At 40.6% G+C, this 20507-nt stretch overlaps 1 protein-coding gene across 1 annotated transcript; it reads left to right on the top strand.

Annotated features, from left to right (window-relative positions):
• Positions 1-1608: 1608 nt before the first annotated feature.
• LOC111970842 (zinc finger protein 420-like) lies at positions 1609-16218 on the top strand. The gene is made up of 2 exons (XM_023997556.2): positions 1609-2420; positions 13505-16218. The coding sequence occupies exons 1-2, from the start codon at positions 2001-2003 to the stop codon at positions 16115-16117; spliced, it is 3033 nt and encodes a 1010-aa protein (XP_023853324.1). The 5' UTR covers positions 1609-2000; the 3' UTR covers positions 16118-16218.
• Positions 16219-20507: the final 4289 nt, after the last annotated feature.

Genomic DNA, 20507 nt, shown 5'->3' with positions numbered 1-20507 from the left:
TCTGGAGTCCTCAAATATGCTCCTGCCATAGTGGTGGAAAAGGATGCAAAGTATGAGCAAGTTGCTCTTTTTTGAAGACATCTCTATATGTGGTTACACGGTTTACGTGCGTGCATGTTCGTGGGTGGAGTCGTTTTGGGGGGCAGCGGACTCTTGCGTTACGCCCAGAGAGGAAGTCCGCCTTGTGTAGTGTATATCCATTAGGTGTCTTGAGGAGCCACATTAGTTTACCAAGCAAAACYGGACGAAGCACTATTTCTTTTACTCTAGCTAGCGACGAAATTCGAACTTCCGGATCCGGTGTTAGATGCCCTTTTTTATACAACGGGTGGTTCTAATCCTGAATGCCGATTGGTTAAAACCGCATTCCAGGCAGTGTCTATTCCACAAAAGGATTCTCTTCACTGCAGATCTGACCCATCACATGACTCTTCAAGAGAGTCACATGACTCTACGCTCCAGTTCACCTTCTGTGCTCAGAGGTCCTTGATGACGATCTACCCCATCACACCACTCCTATTAATCAACTGAAACAATGGGCCGTTATATACTGTGTTCCAGTATTTCTATGCATGTAATGTCTGTAGGTGTCTGTGGGTGAATTATGAAACAATTACTGCAGATGTGCAAAAAACTGTGACATGGATTTGTTTTTGCCATTGCTTGATCTATTTTAAATGTAAGAATATGTTGCAGATTATGGTGGTTATGGAAACAAATATAAATTTAATGAACAATGTTTTCAATATCCAACTTTATCCTCTGCAATACTTTTTACAGTACACTCMTAGAAAAAAAGGTGTCATCTAGACCCTAAAGGGGTTATTCGGCTGTCCCCATAGGAGAAACCTTTGAAGAACCCTTTTTGGTCCCAGGTAGAACCCTTTCCACAGATGGTTCTACATGGAACACAAAAGGGTTGTATGTGGAACCAAAAAGGCTTCACCCTGGAACCAAAAAGGGTTCTCTAATGGGGACAGCCAAAGAACCCTTTTTTCTAAGAATGTTGATAATCAGCTGTAGTCAGGTGGTCATTACCAGGTTATGATGAGGTCTTAACTATGACCAGTAGGCTACATAATATAGCACATAATATAGTGGTCAGAATTATGACCAGCTGGTAAGATAGTTCACAATTATGGTGGTCGTAAAAAAAAATAATAATAATAAAAATAATATACTTTTCAACCAGTTTGCGACCAGAATAAGACTTCATAAAAATACATCATACTGAGGTCTTTTCAACCAGGTTTATCAACTGGGGTCGGTCTCCCGAGTTTTCTCTTCTGCACACTTTTTGGGTTGCCACTAGTTACCACAGCCACAAAGTCAAAAGTGTCCAGAGTAAAAAATCAGATAAACAAAAAAACTTTTTGGTGCTAATTTAAGGTTAGACAAAAGGTTAAGAGTGTGGTTARGGTTAAGGTTAGGTTTAAAATCAGATTTTAAAAATATAAATGTTTTAAATAGGCGGGGTTTAGACATTTTTACTTTGTGGCTGTGGTAACTAGTGATGACCCCACTTATTGGCCCTTTGGACTTTCCATACTCTGCATTGAGAAGTAAAGTGAAACGTCTGCATGCATTTTACGACATTTCGCCGTGCATGTGATTTGCATATCGGATCATGTAAAATGCCAACTCTCAAGTGCCAATGATTGCAGAAAATAGTTAGCTAGATTCGTTATCAATCGGTAGTTTAGGTTGCTGTGTTTGTCTAGTTCTTTCTAAACCTGACCACACTGCGTCTGGTGTGGAGAGAGGAATAGCATACCGTAGACAGTAGGATAGATATGCAGTAGCAACAACAAGCCTTGGATCGTGTGAGATGATGATAGGATTTTTATTTTCTTTGAATCAAATCTAACCAAAGCTTCAATTGCTACCTGCAGAAGCAGACAAAAATGTTGTTTATAGAATAGCACACCAGACTTCGTTGGTTTGCAGCCTCTGGTTTTATCCGCACTCTTTCTGTTCGGATATATAACACATCAGAGAAAATGGCGGAACTTGAGAAGGAAGGACTGAACCAAACAATGCATGAGAACCAAGATGAAGATGAGCCCCATTATACTGATGACACTAAGACAAGCAAGARGCAAGACGACGCAAGTTTCGAGGAAAAGCTAATTGAAGAGGTCAGAAGGTACAACAATTTGTACAACACCTCATTGAAAGACTATAAAGACTTCACAATAACCAGTAACAGCTGGAAGGAGATAGCCCAAACTCTGAGAGTAGAAGAACAGATTTGCAGGACGAAATGGAAGAAATTGAGAGACAGATATGTCAGACTGAGGAGGAAAATTAAGGGGAAGAGTGGGGATGCAGCATCAGGAATACAAACACAAATACTCACCACACTGTCCTGGCTGTCTGGCTATATAAAACACAAGGAGACGAAGTCAGACTATCCACAGGTAAAGATACTTCTCCTGTCAATTAACCTTCTCTAACCCAGATCACTACACAGTGGGCAAAACCTGGTTGAAAAGACGTCACTGTTTGAATGTGTTTTTTTGTTACGCCTTTTTACTGACCAGGGTATGACGTATTTTACTGACCACCATAGGACCATTTGGTCATAATTCTGTCCACTATATTATGTACTGGTCATAGTTAAGACCATCATAACCTGGTAATGACCACTTGACTACAGTTTATTACATACTGTAAAAAGTATTTCATTGGAGAAAGTTGGATAGTGAAAGTTGGATTGTTCATTATATTTCTATTTGTTTCCATAGGCACCAATTAAAGTTTTTAATTCTGCAACATATTCTTACATTTCAAATAGATCAAGAAATGGAAAAAACAAATCTATTTTTTTGCATATCTGCGTACAGTAACTGTTTCATAATGCTGCTACAGACCAATATCTATCCTACCCTGCCTTTCTAAGGTCTTCGAAAGCCAAGTTAACAAACAGATTACCAACCATTTCGAATCCCACCGTACTTTCTCCACTATGCAATCTGGTTTCAGAGCTGGTCATGGGTGCACCTCAGCCACGCTCAAGGTCCTAAACGATATCATAAACGCCATCGATAAGAGACATTACTGTGCAGCCGTATTCATCGACCTGGCCAAGGCTTTRGACTCTGTCAATCACCACATTCTTATTGGCAGACTCAACAGCCTTGGTTTCTCAAATGATTGCCTCGCCTGGTTCACCAACTACTTCTCAGACAGAGTTCAGTGTGTCAAATCGGAGGGCCTGTTGTCCGGACCTCTGGCAGTCTCTATGGGGGTGCCACAGTGTTCAATTCTCGGGCCGACTCTTCTCTGTATACATCAAGGATGTCGCTCTTGCAGCTGGTGATTCTCTGATCCACCTCTACGTTGACGACACCATTCTGCATACTTCTGGCCCTTCTTTGGACACTGTGTTAACTAACCTCCAGATGAGCTTCAATGCCATACAACTCTCCTTCCGTGGCCTCCAACTGCTCTTAAATGCAAGTAAAACTAAATGCATGCTCTTCAACCGATCACTGCCCGCACCTGCCCGCCCGTCCAGCATCACTACTCTGGACGGTTCTGACTTAGAATATGTGGACAACTACAAATACCTAGGTGTCTGGTTAGACTGTAAACTCTCCTTCCAGGCTCACATTAAGCATCTCCAATCCAAAATTAACTCTAGAATCGGCTTCCTATTCCGCAAAAAAGCATCCTTCACTCATGCTGCCAAATATACCCTCGTAAAACTGACCATCCTACCGATCCTCGACTTCAGCGATGTCATTTATAAAATAACCTCCAACACTCTACTCAACAAATTGGATGCAGTCTATCACAGTGCCATCCGTTTTGTCACCAAAGCCCCATATACTACGCACCACTGCGACCTGTACGCTCTCGTTGGCTGGCCCTCGCTTCATACCCGTCGCCAAACCCACTGGCTCCAGGTCATCTACAAGTCTTTGCTAGGTAAAGCCCTGCCTTATCTCAGCTCACTGGTCACCATAGCAGCACCCACCCGTAGCACGCGCTCCAGCAGGTATATCTCACTGGTCACCCCCAAAGKCTATTCCTCCTTCGGCCGCCTTTCCTTCCAGTTTTCTGCTGCTAATGACTGGAACGCACTGCAAAAATCACAGAWGCTGGAGACTCATATCTCCCTCGCTAGCTTTAAGCACCAGCTGTCAGAGCAGATCACAGATCACTGCACCTGTACATAGCCCATCTGTAAATAGCCCTTCCAACTACCTCATCCCCATACTGTATTTATTAATTTATCTTGCTCCTTGGCACCCCAGTATCTCTACTTGCACATTCATCTTCTGCACATCTACCATTCCAGTGTTTAATTGCTATATTGTAATTACTTTGCCACCATGGCCTATTTATTGCCTTACCTCCCTTATCTTACCTCATTTGCACTCACTGTATATAGACTTTTATTTTTATTTTTTCTATTGTATTATTTACTGCATGTTTGTTTATTTCATGTGTAACTCTGTTGTTGTATGTGTCGAACTGCTGTGCTTTATCTTGGCCAGATCGCAGTTGTAAATGAGAACTTGTTCTGAACTAGCCTACCTGGTTAAATAAAGGTTAAATAAAATAAAAATAATTCACCCACAGACATGCATAGAAGACTGGGACACAGGGTATATAAAGGGCCGTTGTTTTATTTTATTAATGATTAATAAGAGTGGTGTTAAGGGGTAGGATCCTCAAGAACCTCTGAGCACAGAAGGTGATCTGGAGCATAGTGGTGTGATGTCTCAGATCTGCAGTGACGAGAATCAGCGCATTACAACTTTATCAATTTGAACTAGAAAAGTAACTTCCTGAATAAACTTTGTAGACTCAGCTGGCTAAAACTATTTCCATGGTACTAAACTCAGCAAAAAAAGAAACGTCCTCTCACTGCGTTTATTTTCAGCAAACTTAACGTGTAAAATTAGAGGTCGACCGATTTTATAATTTTTCAACGCCGATACGATACCGATTTTATTGGAGGACCAGAAAAAGCCAATACCGATTAATCGGCTGATTTGTGTGTATATATGTATGTGTAATAATGACAATTACAACAATACTGAATGAACACTATATTTGAACTTAATATAATACATAAATAAAATCAATTTAGTTTCAAATAAATAATGGAACCTGTTCAATTTAGTTTAAATAATGCAAAAACACAGTGTTGGAAAAAAGTGCAATATGTGCCATGTAAGAAAGCTAACGTTTAAGTTCCTTGCTCAGAACATGAGAACATATGAAAGCTGGCGGTTCCTTTTAACATGAGTCTTCAATATTCCCAGTTAAGAAGTTTTAGGTTGTTGTTATTATAGGACTATTTCTCTCTATACCATTTGTATTTCATATACCTTTGACTATTGAATGTTCTTATAGGCACTTTAGTATTGCCAGCCTAATCTCGGGAGTTGATAGGCTTGAAGTCATAAACAGCTGTAACGGCGTTCCTCCTCCTCTTCATCCGAAGAGGAAGAGCAGGGATTGAACCAAGGCGCAGCGTTGTGATAATACATGATTTATTTAAACAAGGAACGAAAACACGAAGAACACTTGATAACTAACAAAATAACAAAACGGAGTAGACAGACCTGGACATGCGAACTTACATACAACGAAGAACTCACGAACAGGAAAATGACTACACAAAACGACGAACGAACGAAACAGTCCCGTATGGTGCAAACAAACACAGACACAGGAGACAACCACCCACCACAAACCATGTGAAAACACCTACCTTAATATGATTCTCAATCAGAGGAGATGAAAACCACCTGCCTCTAATTGAGAACCATATCAGGTACCCATAAACCAACATAGAAACAGAACACATAGACTGCCCACCCACACTCACGTCCTGACCAACTAACACATACAAAAACTAACAGAACAGGTCAGGAACGTGACAACAGCGCTGTGCTTCAAGCATTGCGAAGGGCTGCTGGCAAACGCAGGAAAGTGCTCTATGAATGAATGCTTACGAGCCGGCTGCTGCCTACCACCGCTCAGACTGCTCTATCAAATCATAATTATAATATAATAAACACACAGAAATACGAGCCTTAGTTCATTAATATGGTCAAATCCGGAAACTATCATTTCGAAAACAAAACGTTTATTCTTTCAGTGAAATACAGAACCGTTCTGTATTTTATCGAACGGGTGGCAACCCTAAGTCTAAATATTGCTGTTACATTGCACAGCATTCAATGTTATGTCATAATTATGTAAAATTCCGGCAAATTAATTACGGTCTTTCTTAGGAAGAAATGTTCTTCACACAGTTCGCAACAATCCAGGCGGCCCAAACTGCTGCATAAACCCTGACTCTGCTTACAACGAACGCAAGAGAAGTGACCCAATTTCAGGCACCACATTGATTATATGCAACGCAGGACAAGCTAGATAAACTAGTAATATCATCAACCATGTGTAGTTAACTAGTGATTATGTTAAGATTGATTGTTTTTTATAAGATAAGTTTAATGCTAGCTAGCAACTTACCATGGCTCCTTGCTGCCTGCACTCACGTAACAGATGGTCAGCATGCCACGCAGTCTCCTCGTCGATTGCAATATAATCGGCGTTCAAAAATGCAAATTACCGATTGTTATGAAAACTTGAAATCAGCCCTAATTAGTCGGCCATTCCGATTTAATCGGTTGACCTCTAGTGTAAATATTTGTCTCGTTGTCTATGTCATGTCTCAACTGCTCACATTTTCTTACCAACTACAGTCGTGGCCAAAGTTTTGAGAATGACACACATATTAATTTTCACAAAGTCTGCTGCCTCAGTTTGCATGATGGCAATTTGTATATACTCCGGAATGTTATGAAGAGTCATCAGATGACTTGCAATTAATTGCAAAGTCCCTCTTTGTCATGCAAATGAACTGAATCCCCCAAAAACATTTCCACTGCATTTCAGCCCTGCCACAAAAGGACCAGCTGGCATCATGTCAGTGATTCTCTCGTTAACACAGGTGTGAGTGTTGACGAGGACAAGGCTGGAGATCACTCTGTCATGCTGATTGAGTTCGAATAACAGACTGGAAGCTTCAAAAGGAGGGTGGTGCTTGGAATCTTTGTTCTTCCTCTGTCAACCATGGTTACCTGCAAGGAAACACATGCCGTCACCATTGCTTTGCACAAAAAGGGCTTCACAGGCAAGGATATTGCTGCCAGTAAGATTGCACCTAAATCAACCATTTATCGGATCATCAAGAACTTCAAGGAGAGCGGTTCAATTGTTGTGAAGAAGGCTTCAGGGCGCCCAAGGAAGTCCAGCAAGCGCCAGGACCGTCTCCTAAAGTTGATTCAGCTGCGGGATTGGGGCACCACCACGACGTAGCTTGCTCAGGAATGGCAGCAGGCAGGTGTGAGTGCATCTGCATGCACAGTGAGGTGAAGAATTTTGGAGGATGGCCTGGTGTCAAGAAGGGCAGCAAAGAAGCCACTTCTCTCCAGGAAAAACATCAGGAACAGACTGATATTCTGCAAAAGGTACAGGGATTGGACTGCTGAGGACTGGGGTAAAGTCATTTTCTCTGAAGCCCCTTTCCGATTGTTTGAGGCATCTAGAAAAAAGCTTGTCCGGAGAAGACAAGGTGAGCTCTACCATCAGTCCTGTGTCATGCCAACAGTAAAGCATCCTAAGACCATTCATGTGTGGGGTTGCTTCTCAGCCAAGGGAGTGGGCTCACTCACAATTTTGCCTAAGAACACAGCCATGAATAAAGAATGGTACCAACACATCCTCCGAGAGCAACTTCTCCCAACCATCCAGGAACAGTTTGGTGATGAACAATCTGTTTTCCAGCATGATGGAGGACCTTGCCATAAGGCAAAAGTGATAACTAAGTGGCTAGGGGAACAAAACATTGATATTTTGGGTCCATGGCCAGGAAACTCCCCAGACCTTAATCCCATTGAATTTGTGGTCAATCCTCAAGAGGCAGGTGGACAAACAAAAACCCACAAATTCTGACAAACTCCAAGCATTGATTATGGAAGAATGGGCTGCCATCAGTCAGGATGTGGCCCAGAAGTTAATTGACAGCATGCCAGGGCGGATTGCAGAGGTCTTGAAAAAGAAGGGTCAACACTGCAAATATTGACTCTATGCATTAACTTCAAGTAGTTGTCAATAAAGGCCTTTTGACACGTATGAAATGCTTGTAATTATACTTCAGTATTCCATAGTAACATCTGACAAAAATATCTATAGACACTGAGGCAGCAGACTTTGTGAAAATGAATATTTGTGTCAATCTCAAAACTTTTGGCCACGACTGTACAATCGAACACACACGAGGGGTAGCAAAGGCTTGTTTTTTCCTCTGTCCATTCATATTGACGTGGGACATTCATTCATTGGTCATCAGTCTGGAACATTTTAAGAGAGGATATCAAAATTAGACAGTAGTTGGATAATGAAAATGTTTAACTCATCTCTAAAGGGTAAAGTTGTGCTTAAACCTCCTCATACATGTTGTAATATTAAAACAACTTTTTATAAACACACCGCTCCATAATCCTGAGGACATTGTCCCGGACAGAGGTTCCCCCATTCGAGGACAGCTTGGCAGTCTTAAAAAAAGAAAGGTAAATGCAAAACTAAGTATGTGTAAAGGGTCACAAACAAGTCACAAGGACCGAGTCCCAAATACATGCAATGACTTGTTCAACAACATCTTTGTCTATTTATTGAGGCTACCTGACAGCTACCTGACAGCTACCTGACATGACAATGTTTTCTAAAGTTATTGTGATCATCTCTCTCACACACACAGAGAACATACACATTTACTGTCACTAAATAAACAGGTGTCAATGCTAACTAGCTACAACCAATGGCTACAACAGGTAAAAATGTCATTAGCCAGTTAAGTTAGCTAACTCTAGCTAGCCAATATTTCCTTGATGTTCTTCTCCCCAACAAACTGCCACTTTACTTACAAAAGTAAAACAAGAATGCAGGAGAGCACGGGCTACCACTTAGCAGTCAAGTCTTTTCGAAGATTTTTGTGTGTAAATTTCTAAAACTGTTGTCTTCTAGCTCTGTTGTTGTGTTGCCTACCAGGCACTCTGTCCCAACAGCCATATGGAATGTTAACACTTGAACAAGGCAGGCTACCTGCGTGCAGTGATTCCAATCCAAGTTTTAGCTGGAACTGAAATGCCTAGCTCCTTACTTGTCTACTAAAATAAAATTACTGCATGTGTTGTTATTTGCTTAAAAGCTTTAAGGGGAAATATAAAAGTCATATTTTCAGGGTAAAATTCAGGTGCAATAATTTATTTATTGATGGAAATAAATGCGCTAAAAATAGGGTTTTGTAAATCCTGGTGTATTGTAGTAGGATATTGAAATAAAAGACCTAGGCCTATTAAGTGGACTCGCCCCGAGTACCATTAGACGGAGCACTGAGTAATATGATTCTGCCGGACTCGGGAAGAGTCTGAGTCCATGCAGAGTCCCCCGAGTCTCAAACGAAATATGCCTGAGCCCAGCGTGTTGACTGGGTACAGTATGCCATGAGACCCTAATCCGCTTTGGTGCGCTCCTTCAGCTGTGGTTTGCCAACTGTGCTAAGCTGAATCATGTAAACCCTGCTGAAAAACAACATTACTCCAATTGTATTAATTGTAATGGTTCTAGTGTCTTATATCCAATTGGTGCATGGCCCAGAAACACTATGCACTTGTTTATATATGCTGAACAAAAATATAAACGCAACATGCACCAATTTCAAATATTTTACTGAGTTAGTCAGTCAATTTAATTAAATTCATTGGGCCGTAATCTATGGATTTGGCATGACTGGTAATACAGATTTATACAAGTTTATTGAAATTCATTGTGGAGAGCTCATTTATATATTTTGTGATATGAGTACAAGGTATGTCTACTTCACCGTCAGCCCATTTTATTGGTAAACTGCAGGGTAATGTAAAAGTTAATTTTTTTTTTTAAAGATCCAATACGTAATATTGTACACTTATCATAATTAGGTTTTAGTCCAGAAAAGTTATCTAGATCTTCAATGACACATTGCAGGGATCTAGCTTGCGGACTTGAGTCATCGGCATACATTGACACCTTTTGTTTTTAAGCCTTGGATGGCCATAACGAATAGATATGGTGACAGCGGACACCCTTATTTAACTCCTCTTGACAATTCAAAACTCTCTGAGAAGTAGCTACTATTTACTATTTTACACCTGGGGTTGCTATACGTTACTTTTACCCATTTTATAAGAGAATCACCGAAATTTAAAAAGTCCAGGAATTTATAAATAAGATCCAGTCTTACTTTATCAAAGGCCTTTTCAAAATCTGCTATAAATACCAGGCCTGGCTTCTTAGATGTTTCATTATGTTCTATTATTTCCAGTAGTTGTCGTACATTATCTCCAATGTATCGTCCATGTAAAAAACCTGTCTGACCAGGATGAACAATACCTGGTAAAACCTTTTTTAATTCTGAGTGCTATGCATTTCACTAGTATTTTTGCATCACAACATTGAAATGTAAGATGCCTCCAGTTTTTTAATTAGACTGGATCTTTATATTTGCCTGGGTCTTGTTTTAATAACGGAAATTAGACCTTCCTGCTGAGTACCTGACAGATTACCATTTCTATAGGAGTAGTTATACTCAAAGCTCCATTGTTAGCTTGTTTTATCAAAAAAGGCTTGATATATCTCTACCGGTATGCCATCAAGCCCTGGGGTTTTTCCAGACTGAAAGGATTTAATAGCCTCAAAGTTATGCCTCTGTAATTTGGCATTCGCACTGATCTTTCTGTACATTTTGTTAATTTTCAAAACAAATAAAAAATATCTGGAAAGAATTCTTTACCATAATCATCATTCAGTGGGTGAGGATGAGACGGAAAAGAGAACATCTGCTTAAAATATTTAGCTTCCTCTTTTAAAATAGAATTTGGCGAGTCATAGATGACTCCGTCTTAAGTAACGAGCTTCTGCAAATTGTTTTTGTTAGCATTCCTGTGTTGGAGATTCAGGAAGAATTTGGTGCATCTTTCTCCATATTCCATCCAGTTTGGTTTATTTTTGGAATAGATTACATTAGATCGTTCTTGAATAAGTTCCAGTTCTTTTTGTTTTTCTCTGTAGTATCATTTTTATTGCTATCTACCTGTACTATTAGATCATGTATTTCCCTTGTTAGTCTTGTCTCTTCAGCCAGAAATAGCTTTTTATTATTGATGAATATTGAATAGGTTTTTAATTTTTTACATTTTATTATTCATGAATAACATCTGAAGGTACATTTATAAAGGTATCCCAAACAATAAGGGGATTTGCTGAACCTATCTTATACTGGAAAAATTCAGTTATACATTATTTTGTTTTAGTTAAAAATACATTGTCCTCCAGTTAACTTTGATAAAATGTCCAATATCCCCATCCGCGTGGAAATTCTATAAGAGTTATGTGAAGGCCAATTAGATGATGATCCAATCGCATTCTGTCTCCTATTAAAAGTTTTTTAACTTTTTGATGAAAGAGACAAGAAAATAGTCAAGATGACTAGCTTGGTTAAGTCTCCTCCATGTACACTACCATTCAAAAGTTTGGGGTCACTTAGAAATGTCATTGTTTTGTCCATTAAAATAACATAAAATTGATCAGAAATACAGTGTAGACATAGTTAATGTTGTAAATGACTATTGTAGCTGGAAACGGCAGATAAAAAAAAAAAATGAATATCTACATAGGCGTACAGAGGCCCATTATCAGCAACCATCACTCCTGTGTTCCAATGGCACGTTTTGTTAGCTAATCCAAGTTTATCATTTTAAAAGGCTAATTGATCATTAGAAAATCCTTTTGCAATTATGTTAGCACAGCTGAAAACTGTTGTTCTGATTTTAAAGAAGCAATAAAATTGTCCGCCTAGACCAGTTGAGTATCTGGAGCATCAGCAATTGTGGGTTCGATTACAGGCTCAAAATGGCCAGAAACAAAGAACTTTCTTCTGAAACTCGTCAGTCTATTCTTGTTCTGAGAAATGAAGGCTATTCCATTCGAGGAAATTCCCAAGGAACTGAAGATCTCGTACAACGCTGTGTACTACTCCCTTCACAGAACAGCGCTCTAACCAGAATAGAAAGAGGAGTGGGAGGCCACGGTGCACAACTGAGCAAGAGGACAAGTATATTAGTGTCTAGTTTGAGAAACAGACGCCTCACAAGTTCTCAACTGGCAGCTTCATTAAGTAGTACCCGCAAAACACCAGTCTCAACGTCAACAGTGAAGAGGCGACTCCAGGATTCTGACCTTCTAGCCAGAGTTCCTCTGTCCAGTGTTTGTGAGGTAGCCGGAAATTTCCACAATGGAGTATGTTGTTCCTCCATAGCATAAAGCTGTTGATACTCGTAGATTTCCTTCAGGATCTCCTTAATATCTAGGTTGGCTCTGAACTGCAACCAGTTGTTTACAAATGTTTTTAACGATTGCTCTTTCCCACGACGACCGTGCTTTCTCTGTTTTGTTTGTAATTAACAGTCTGCTCTGTGAACTCTCGTGTCAACGAAGGCTTTGGTTTTCTATAGTATGTAAAGTTGGCTAGCTAGCTGATAAGCAGCTCATTCTACTCAGCACCTACTGGACCGCTGCATCAGAGAGTCAGACAACTTTATTCTTTCTAACACACTGTTCTTTCTAAACAAGTCTGCTCTGGGCTTGAAAGATACTGACCACGAATAGGAGATTTGATGTGTAATAAGCAGTAAGTATTCAATGGTGTCTGTGCACTTAGCTAGCTACCATCCCATTGCATTTGAAGTGTGACTGGCTCGTCTGTGGATGTACGGAGACAATTTCCTATTTTTCTTTCCTTTTTGTTGTCACTCCTGTTGGTCCCCCAAGTGGTGGTTCATGCTGTCTGATTGGGTTAAAGTCAAGTTGTTGGCCACTGACAATTATTGCGATTCTACGAGTAGAAACGATAGGTTTGTCGCTACCGGGTTGGCACGCAGCAGGTACTGCTTTTGTTCTTGCAAGAGAAGGTCTCCCTCAGTGATAAATATCTATCGGCAGTGAGATTCTCAGTGTGTTTCATGCTTTAGATAACTGGTCAGTAGATCAATCAGATTTCAACCCAAATAGGAAGTATTTTTCATGACGTCAAAAAGATGTCATAAAAAATACGTCCTGAACAGATTTCAACCAGGAAAAAGACGTATTTATCATGTCATATGCCCGCTGGGTAGCCTATGCTATGGTGATCTCTAGACCTAATGAAAAACAATACATTATAATGTTGATACTGCTAGGTATTTCAAATTATTAGAACTAGCTACTACTGTAAAAATGTATAGACCTAAGTTATTTGTTTAGCTATTTATTGAATGCTATCTATTCTATTTTGGACTTTAACCGTATCGAAAAGTAGGCTATATTATCTATTACAAAATGAATGTTTTAGAGAACACTAGGCCTACTAGTAATTATGCAACTTTAAATGTATTTCCAGGCAGAGGAGATGGACACCTCAGAAGACCTGCAAGATGACAACCTGATCAAGCAGGAACACTTCCACAGTTCTAATAATGAACAGCAAGATGCACATTTGGTAGTTAGGAGGAACGTAATATTAGAACGAACTAAATTCAACCAAAGACAACAGGAAGCAGGAGAGACAGCTGATGATTTTATCACTGCACTTCATTGTTTGTCAGAACATTGTGGTTATGGAGCTCTGCTCAGTGAGATGATAAGAGACCGACTAGTCGCAGGCTTACTTGACAGAAGACTGTCCAAGCAATTACAAATGGACCCAGAACTAACACTGGATAAAGCTGTCACACGCATTCGTCAAACTGAAATTGTGAAAAAGCAACAGGACCTGCCGGAGAATAACTTCAAAGCTGCCAGCAGCAGAGAAAATGAAAGCCGTGTGCTTTCATATAGAAAGCATCAATGCCCAGCCAATGTCCAGTGCCAATCAGAGAAGAAGAATCAAAACTCAGAAAGACCACAACAACCCCAAACAACACAGGAGAATGCAGAAGATCCCCTAGATACTGATGACACTGATGGCTTCAGTCCTGGAGGAGAAAAGCGTCACTACTGCGCTTACTGCAGTAGGAGCTTTCAAAAAGTGAGGGATCTTATAAGACACCAGCGAACGCATACTGGAGAGAAGCCTCACCACTGCCCTGATTGCGACAGAAGTTTTGCTCGATTAGATAAGCTTAAATTACATCAGCGAACACATACTGGAGAGAAGCCTCACCACTGCCCTGATTGCGACAGAAGTTTTGCTCGATTAGATAAGCTAAAGATCCACCAAGAAATGCATATAGGAGTGAAGTCTCACCACTGCCCTGATTGCAACAGAGGTTTTACTCGTTTAGATAAGCTTAAGTCACACCAAAAAATACATGCAAAAGACAAACATATTTTTCACTCCTCTGACTGTGTGAAAAGCTTTGTCCTATTGGAGAAGCTTGAAAAACACCAGCTGGAGAATACCTTCAAAGCTACCAGCAGTGCATCCAATGTAGATCGTGTGCTCACACAGCAGAGAACATTCAGCAAAGTCAGAGAGAGTAAAAGGCAGCCGAGTAAAATACGAGCTAGAGCTCCCGGAAAGAGAACACCATCACATAGCAAAACAATGCATGAGAAGGAAGAGGAGCCCCTAGATACTGATGACTCTGATGATTGGATTGAGAGTTTCGGTCCTGGAGGAGAGAAGCCTCACTACTGCTTTGACTGCGGTAAGAGCTTTAGAAAAGTGAGGGATCTTATAAGACACCAGCGAACACATACAGGAGAGAAGCCTCACCACTGCCCTGTTTGTGACAGAACRTTCGCTAGATTAGARAAACTTAAATTACACCAAGAAATACATACAGGAGTGAAGCCTCACCACTGCCCTGATTGTGAGAGAAGTTTTGCTCGATTAGATAATCTTAAATTACACCAAAAAATCCATATTAAAGAGGAACATGTCACGCTGAACCATCAAACTAAAATGAATGTTGACTGTTTGCACACACAGCAGAGAACAGCCAGCAGAGGCAGGCAGAAGAGTAAAATGCGAGCTAGTGCACCAGGGGGGGAAATGGTCCAGTCACAGCCAGGCAAAGACTCCACTTACAGAAGTTCAGTTCGAAAGAATCAACACTCAGAAAAACTGCAACAATCCCAAACAACGCAGGAGAATGAAGAGGATCCTGAAGGTACTTCTGATAACTGGACCAAGAGTGTCAGAACTGTAGAGAAGCCATACATCTGCTCCGACTGTGGTAAGAGCTTCAGACTAGAGAATCGTCTTATAAGACATCAGCGAACACATACAGGAGAGAAGCCTTACGACTGCCCTGACTGTGACAAAAGTTTTGCGCGATTAGATCATGTTAAGTCACACCAAAAAACACACATGAAGGAGGAACGTAATTTCCACTGCGCTGACTGTGTGAAAAGCTTTGTCCGATTGGAACAGCTTGAAAAACATCAGCTAACACACAAGAAAAGTTACAGCTGTTCAAAGTGTGAGGAAAGGTTTTCAGACCTGGTTGACTGGAAAGCACACTTTTTAGTACACAGAGAGATCCTCCACTGTCCTGACTGCGATAAGCAGTTCTTATACAAGGGACTTTTTGAAAGACACAGGAGAACACATTTGAGAAAAAGAGAAAAATTTCTCTGCACAATATGTGGGAAGGAAATTCACAACTTTAAAATACACATGCGAGTACACACGGGAGAGAAACCATATCACTGCACTGAGTGTGGGAAGAGTTTTGCATATACAAAATCGTACAAAACACATATATTAACACATACCTCTGGAGAAAGAGCAACCTATCCTTGTTTGGAATGTGGAAAGACATTTACTCGCATAGATGGCATGGTGAGACACGTGAGGAGGGTTCATACTGGAGAGAGAAATCATCAGTGCGGAGACTGTGGGAAAAGATTCTTTCGAAAAGAGTCATTGAAGAGACACAGTCTAGTTCACACTGGAGAGAAACCATACCAATGCTCTGTCTGTGGGCAACGCTTCTCCCAAGATGGCGACAGAAAACGTCACGAGAAGAGGCACTACTCTGGTGTCTCAGATTTCCTCGATCTATAATGCAGAAGTGGTGTTTGGCATTGCAGGAATCCACCCAGTGTGATTTCTAACCAGTTGTTCTTTCGCCTCCAGGTGGCCTGGAATTGCCACCACAGACTGTAGCTGATACACAACAAGTCTGAGTATTACTGTTAGCATAGCAGTATTTCTTTTTTTTCAAAAGTCTTATTTTAAATGTGTTTTAATATTTTGTTTCAACAAAAGCATAGTATACTATCAATAGGGGTCATTGTTCAATTATGGGCCTTCCCCATTGGTGATTTGCAGTCAGCTATATTGTATTAAAGATGCACAATGCAGATATCGCTCCACAATTTTCCTGGTTGCTAAAATTCTAATAGATCGCTTAATTTCAGTTTATGTGACATAACAAGCAAGGATAGTGTACAATTGTACCATCTATACCGGTTGTGAAATATATTTTCCAGAACCAAAAATAATGTATTTTCAGCTCGTGTCCAAAACCGAAAGTAAAAGAGGGCAACTTCCGAATGGGAAGCGTAGAAATCTATCGCTTCTTAGACTTGATTTCGATGAGAATTACAGATCTATAACACACATTTATGTGAATTTGGTCAGGTCGCCCAAGAAGTTACATATTGCAGCTTTAATGTTGATATTTTGATTATCAGGTGGGCCACACGCTACTTTGAAATAATGCCTATGAAAGGTTCCCAACTACGGCCTTCAGCGAGTGTATACGTTTGTCTGGAATGTGCTCTTAAGCTGCAGAGGTCAAACAAATTCTCCAGCTGGCTGCCACCAATGAGGTATCAGCGACCCGGAGTTAGGGCAGGGCGGGCATCTACAGATCAGATGCACCACTGAACACTACAGACAAAACCCAATACCTTAATACCTTGCCTGGCTTCCCATTTACATCGATCCAGCCAACTGACGTTTCTTCTCCACGATGAGTCTGGATTTGCCTTAGATTTCTAGAATACGAACACGTTCTGACCGTTCTGATTGATCCCAGAAATCGATGGGTTGGCCCAACGCCAGCCTCCATGATGATGTTATCAACTTTGCATGGTTAAGATTTGTTAGACTATCCAATCGCTGATTAATTTGTTTTGTACAATGCTCCTCATTTTGAAGTCGCACAAATGACTTCTAGGTTGGCAATGCCTTCAGAAAGTATTCATACCCCTTGACTTATGCCACAGTCTGTTGTGTTACAGCCTGAATTCTAAATTGATTTTTTCCCTCCCCCATCTACACACATTACCCCATAATGACAATGTGAAAACATGTTTTTTGAAATGTTAGCAAATTTATAGAAAATGAAATACAGAATTTACACCCCTTTCATATGGCACTCCAAATTTGAGTTCATGTGGATCCAATTTCCTTCGATCATCCTTGAGATGTCACTACAACTTAATTGGAGTCCACCTGTGGCTTTATATAGACAGGTGTGTTTCTTGCTAAAGGTCCCACAGTTGACCGTGCATGTCAGAGCAGAAACTATACCATGAAGTCCAAGTAACTGTCCATAGATCTCAGAGAGAATTGTGATGAGGCATATATCCTGGAAAGGGTATCGTATAAAACAATTTCTAGAGTGTTGAACGTTTCCAAAAGCACAGTGGTCTCCATCATTGGAAAATTGAAAAAATGCGGAACTACCCAGACTGCCTAGAGCTGGCCTTCCGACTAAACTGAGCAACCGGGTAAAAAGGACCTTGGTCAGGGAGGTGACCAAGAATCCAATGACCACTCTGAAAGAGCTAGAGTTCCTTGACTGAGATGAAAAACCTGTCAGAAGGACGACGGTCTCTACAGCACTTCACCAATCTGGGATTTACGGGAGCGTGGCCAGACAGAAGCCACTCCTGAGAAAAAGGCACATGACAGCACCCCTGGAGTTTGCAGAAAAGGACTGAAAGAATAAGGCAAAAGATTCTGTGGTATGATAAGATCATTTTTACTCTTTGGCCTGAATGCAAAGCGCTATGTCTGGAGAAAACCAGGGACAACTCATCACCCGTCTAACACCATCCCTTTTGTGAAGCATGATAATGGCAGCATCCTGCTATGTGGATGCTTTTCAGCGGCATGGACTAGGAGACTTGTAAGGATGGAGGGAACAATGAATGGAGCCAGATACAGGCAAATCCTTGATGAGAACCTGCTTCACTTCAGTGTGCAAACGACCTTAGACTGGGGTGAAGATTTACGTTCCAACAGGACAATGACCCCAAGCATACAGCCAATGCAATGCTGGAATGGCTTCAGAACAAGACTGTGAGTCCTTGAGTGGCCCAGACTTGAATCCCATTGAAAATCTGTAGAAAAACTTTAAGATTGCTGTTCACTGCCACTCCCCATCTAACTTGAGGTTGAGAAAATCTGCAAGGAAGAATGGGAGAAAATCCAGATGTGCCACGCTGATGCAGATATACCCAACACGACTCAAAGATGGAATTGCCGCCAAAGGTGCTTCTACAAAGTATTGCCTCAGGGGTGTGAATTATGTAAATTCGAGATTTAATTTTCAATACATTTTTAAAAACATGTTATCACTTTTTTCATTTTCGGTAGATGGGCGGGATTTTTTTTAAGTAAAAAAAAAAAGTTGAATTCAGGCTAACACAATGTGGTCAAGTGGTATCAATACTTTATGAAGCCAATGTATGTAGCGATAGATAGAGCAGCAGAATTAGGTTCAGGGTGTCGTCAGGCAACCCAATAGCGTCATTAGTTAGGCTTTTAAATGTCACTAGAGGGGGAAGATGTTCACATTAACATGTTTTTGCTTTTAATCATGTTCTTATTTGTATATTGTTGTTCCCCCTGTGTTATACAATCTGCATTGCAAACTAGAATTTTGAATAAAAGATAAGTAGGGCATAGTTCAAATGTTGGGGAGACTCTTTGGATGTGTTTACACAGGCAGCCCAATTCTGGGGTGCATTCAGTTATTTCAAAGGTTGCTACGTTGTGTGACGGTTTGTACTGAATGACACGTTTTCCCAAAACGGTACACACCGTTCTTCAACAGCCATTCAGTACAGTACTGTTTGTTTAATTAAACCACAGATTATCAGTTATATTGACAAGATACTCAAGTGGCCGCTCTAACAATGAAAAAAAATGTCTTCAAAAGTAGAACGTAAGATCAGGTGGGGGACCATTCTAGCCAATGAGAGGACAGATTGGGTGGCAGCGTAGCCTAGTGGTTAGAGTGTTGGACTAGTAACCAAAAGGTTGCAAGATCGAATCCCCGAGCTGACAAGGTACAAATCTGTCGTTCTGCCCGATCAAGGCAGTTAACCCACTGTTCCTAGGCAGTCGTTGTAAATAAGAATTTGTTCTTAACTGACTTGCCTAGTTAAATAAAGGTTAAAAAAATAATAATGTGAACAACAGGCACAGCCGATATAAAGTGTTGTTTCTAAAAGTTTCCGCCGGGATGTCACGTGTCCTACTTATATCAGTACACTCGTAACAACCAAGGACCTAAGCATTTCAAAACTGTTATTAGATCAAATAAGCCATTACATTTTGTGTTAATTAAATTTGACACTCATTGACCTCCATACAAAAACTCACCTGCTGGAGAACACAGATTTTGGGCCCAGTTATCCCTCTCGCTTTGCCTCTTCCTCTCTGTACTGAACACACCCCAGAATTGGTCTGCCTGTGTAAGTCCAGCCTTTTAATAGCAAATCTGTAGTCATTCTCCAGCCATTACTGTATTCTTATAGATGGCACAGTCTATAAGAGTATAATCCAAATGTCTTACCAGTAAAACAAACAGAGAAAGGAAACACCAACACGCAGAAGAGGGATCGGGGTCACTAAACGACCAGTGTTGGGCTCCTTGATTTTTATTACAAAATATTGATTTCCCACAATTAACAGTACATATTTAGCCAAAACAAAGAACGGAAACAGCCAGCGGTTGGTAATGGATGACTAAGTGTTTACTCCAGAACAGACCACAGCGGAGAAAACAGGAGTTACTACAACAGGGGTGGCCAATCTGACCCAGGCTTTTGTTCCAGTCAAGCAGTCTGATTCAACAAGCCCATTAATCATCATCTTCATTAGACTGACTAAATGAAATGGGTGTGTTGCGAGAACAAAACCCTGCACCCACAGACCTTTTGTGGATAAGATTGGCCACCCTGAACTACAGCATTCTAGTCAAAACCCTGCTGCCTTTCAAGTCGCTGTTACAATCAATTTGAGTGATCATGGAACTCCCAGTGCCGTCTGTCGCTGATATGTCCTCATCCACACATCCCTTAACTCCACATCATGCTCACAAGGATGCAACGTTCTGAATGTTGCAGGTAAATTGAATTGTAGAGGTATGAATCCCTATTTTACTACATGACAGAACTAATGTCTGTTTTAAATTAAATAAAATGTCACTCCA

The sequence above is a fragment of the Salvelinus sp. IW2-2015 genome, linkage group LG12 (genome assembly GCF_002910315.2).
Source record: "Salvelinus sp. IW2-2015 linkage group LG12, ASM291031v2, whole genome shotgun sequence".
NCBI classification, from domain to species: Eukaryota; Metazoa; Chordata; class Actinopteri; order Salmoniformes; family Salmonidae; genus Salvelinus; species Salvelinus sp. IW2-2015.
This window is presented reverse-complemented; position numbering and strand designations above follow the sequence as displayed.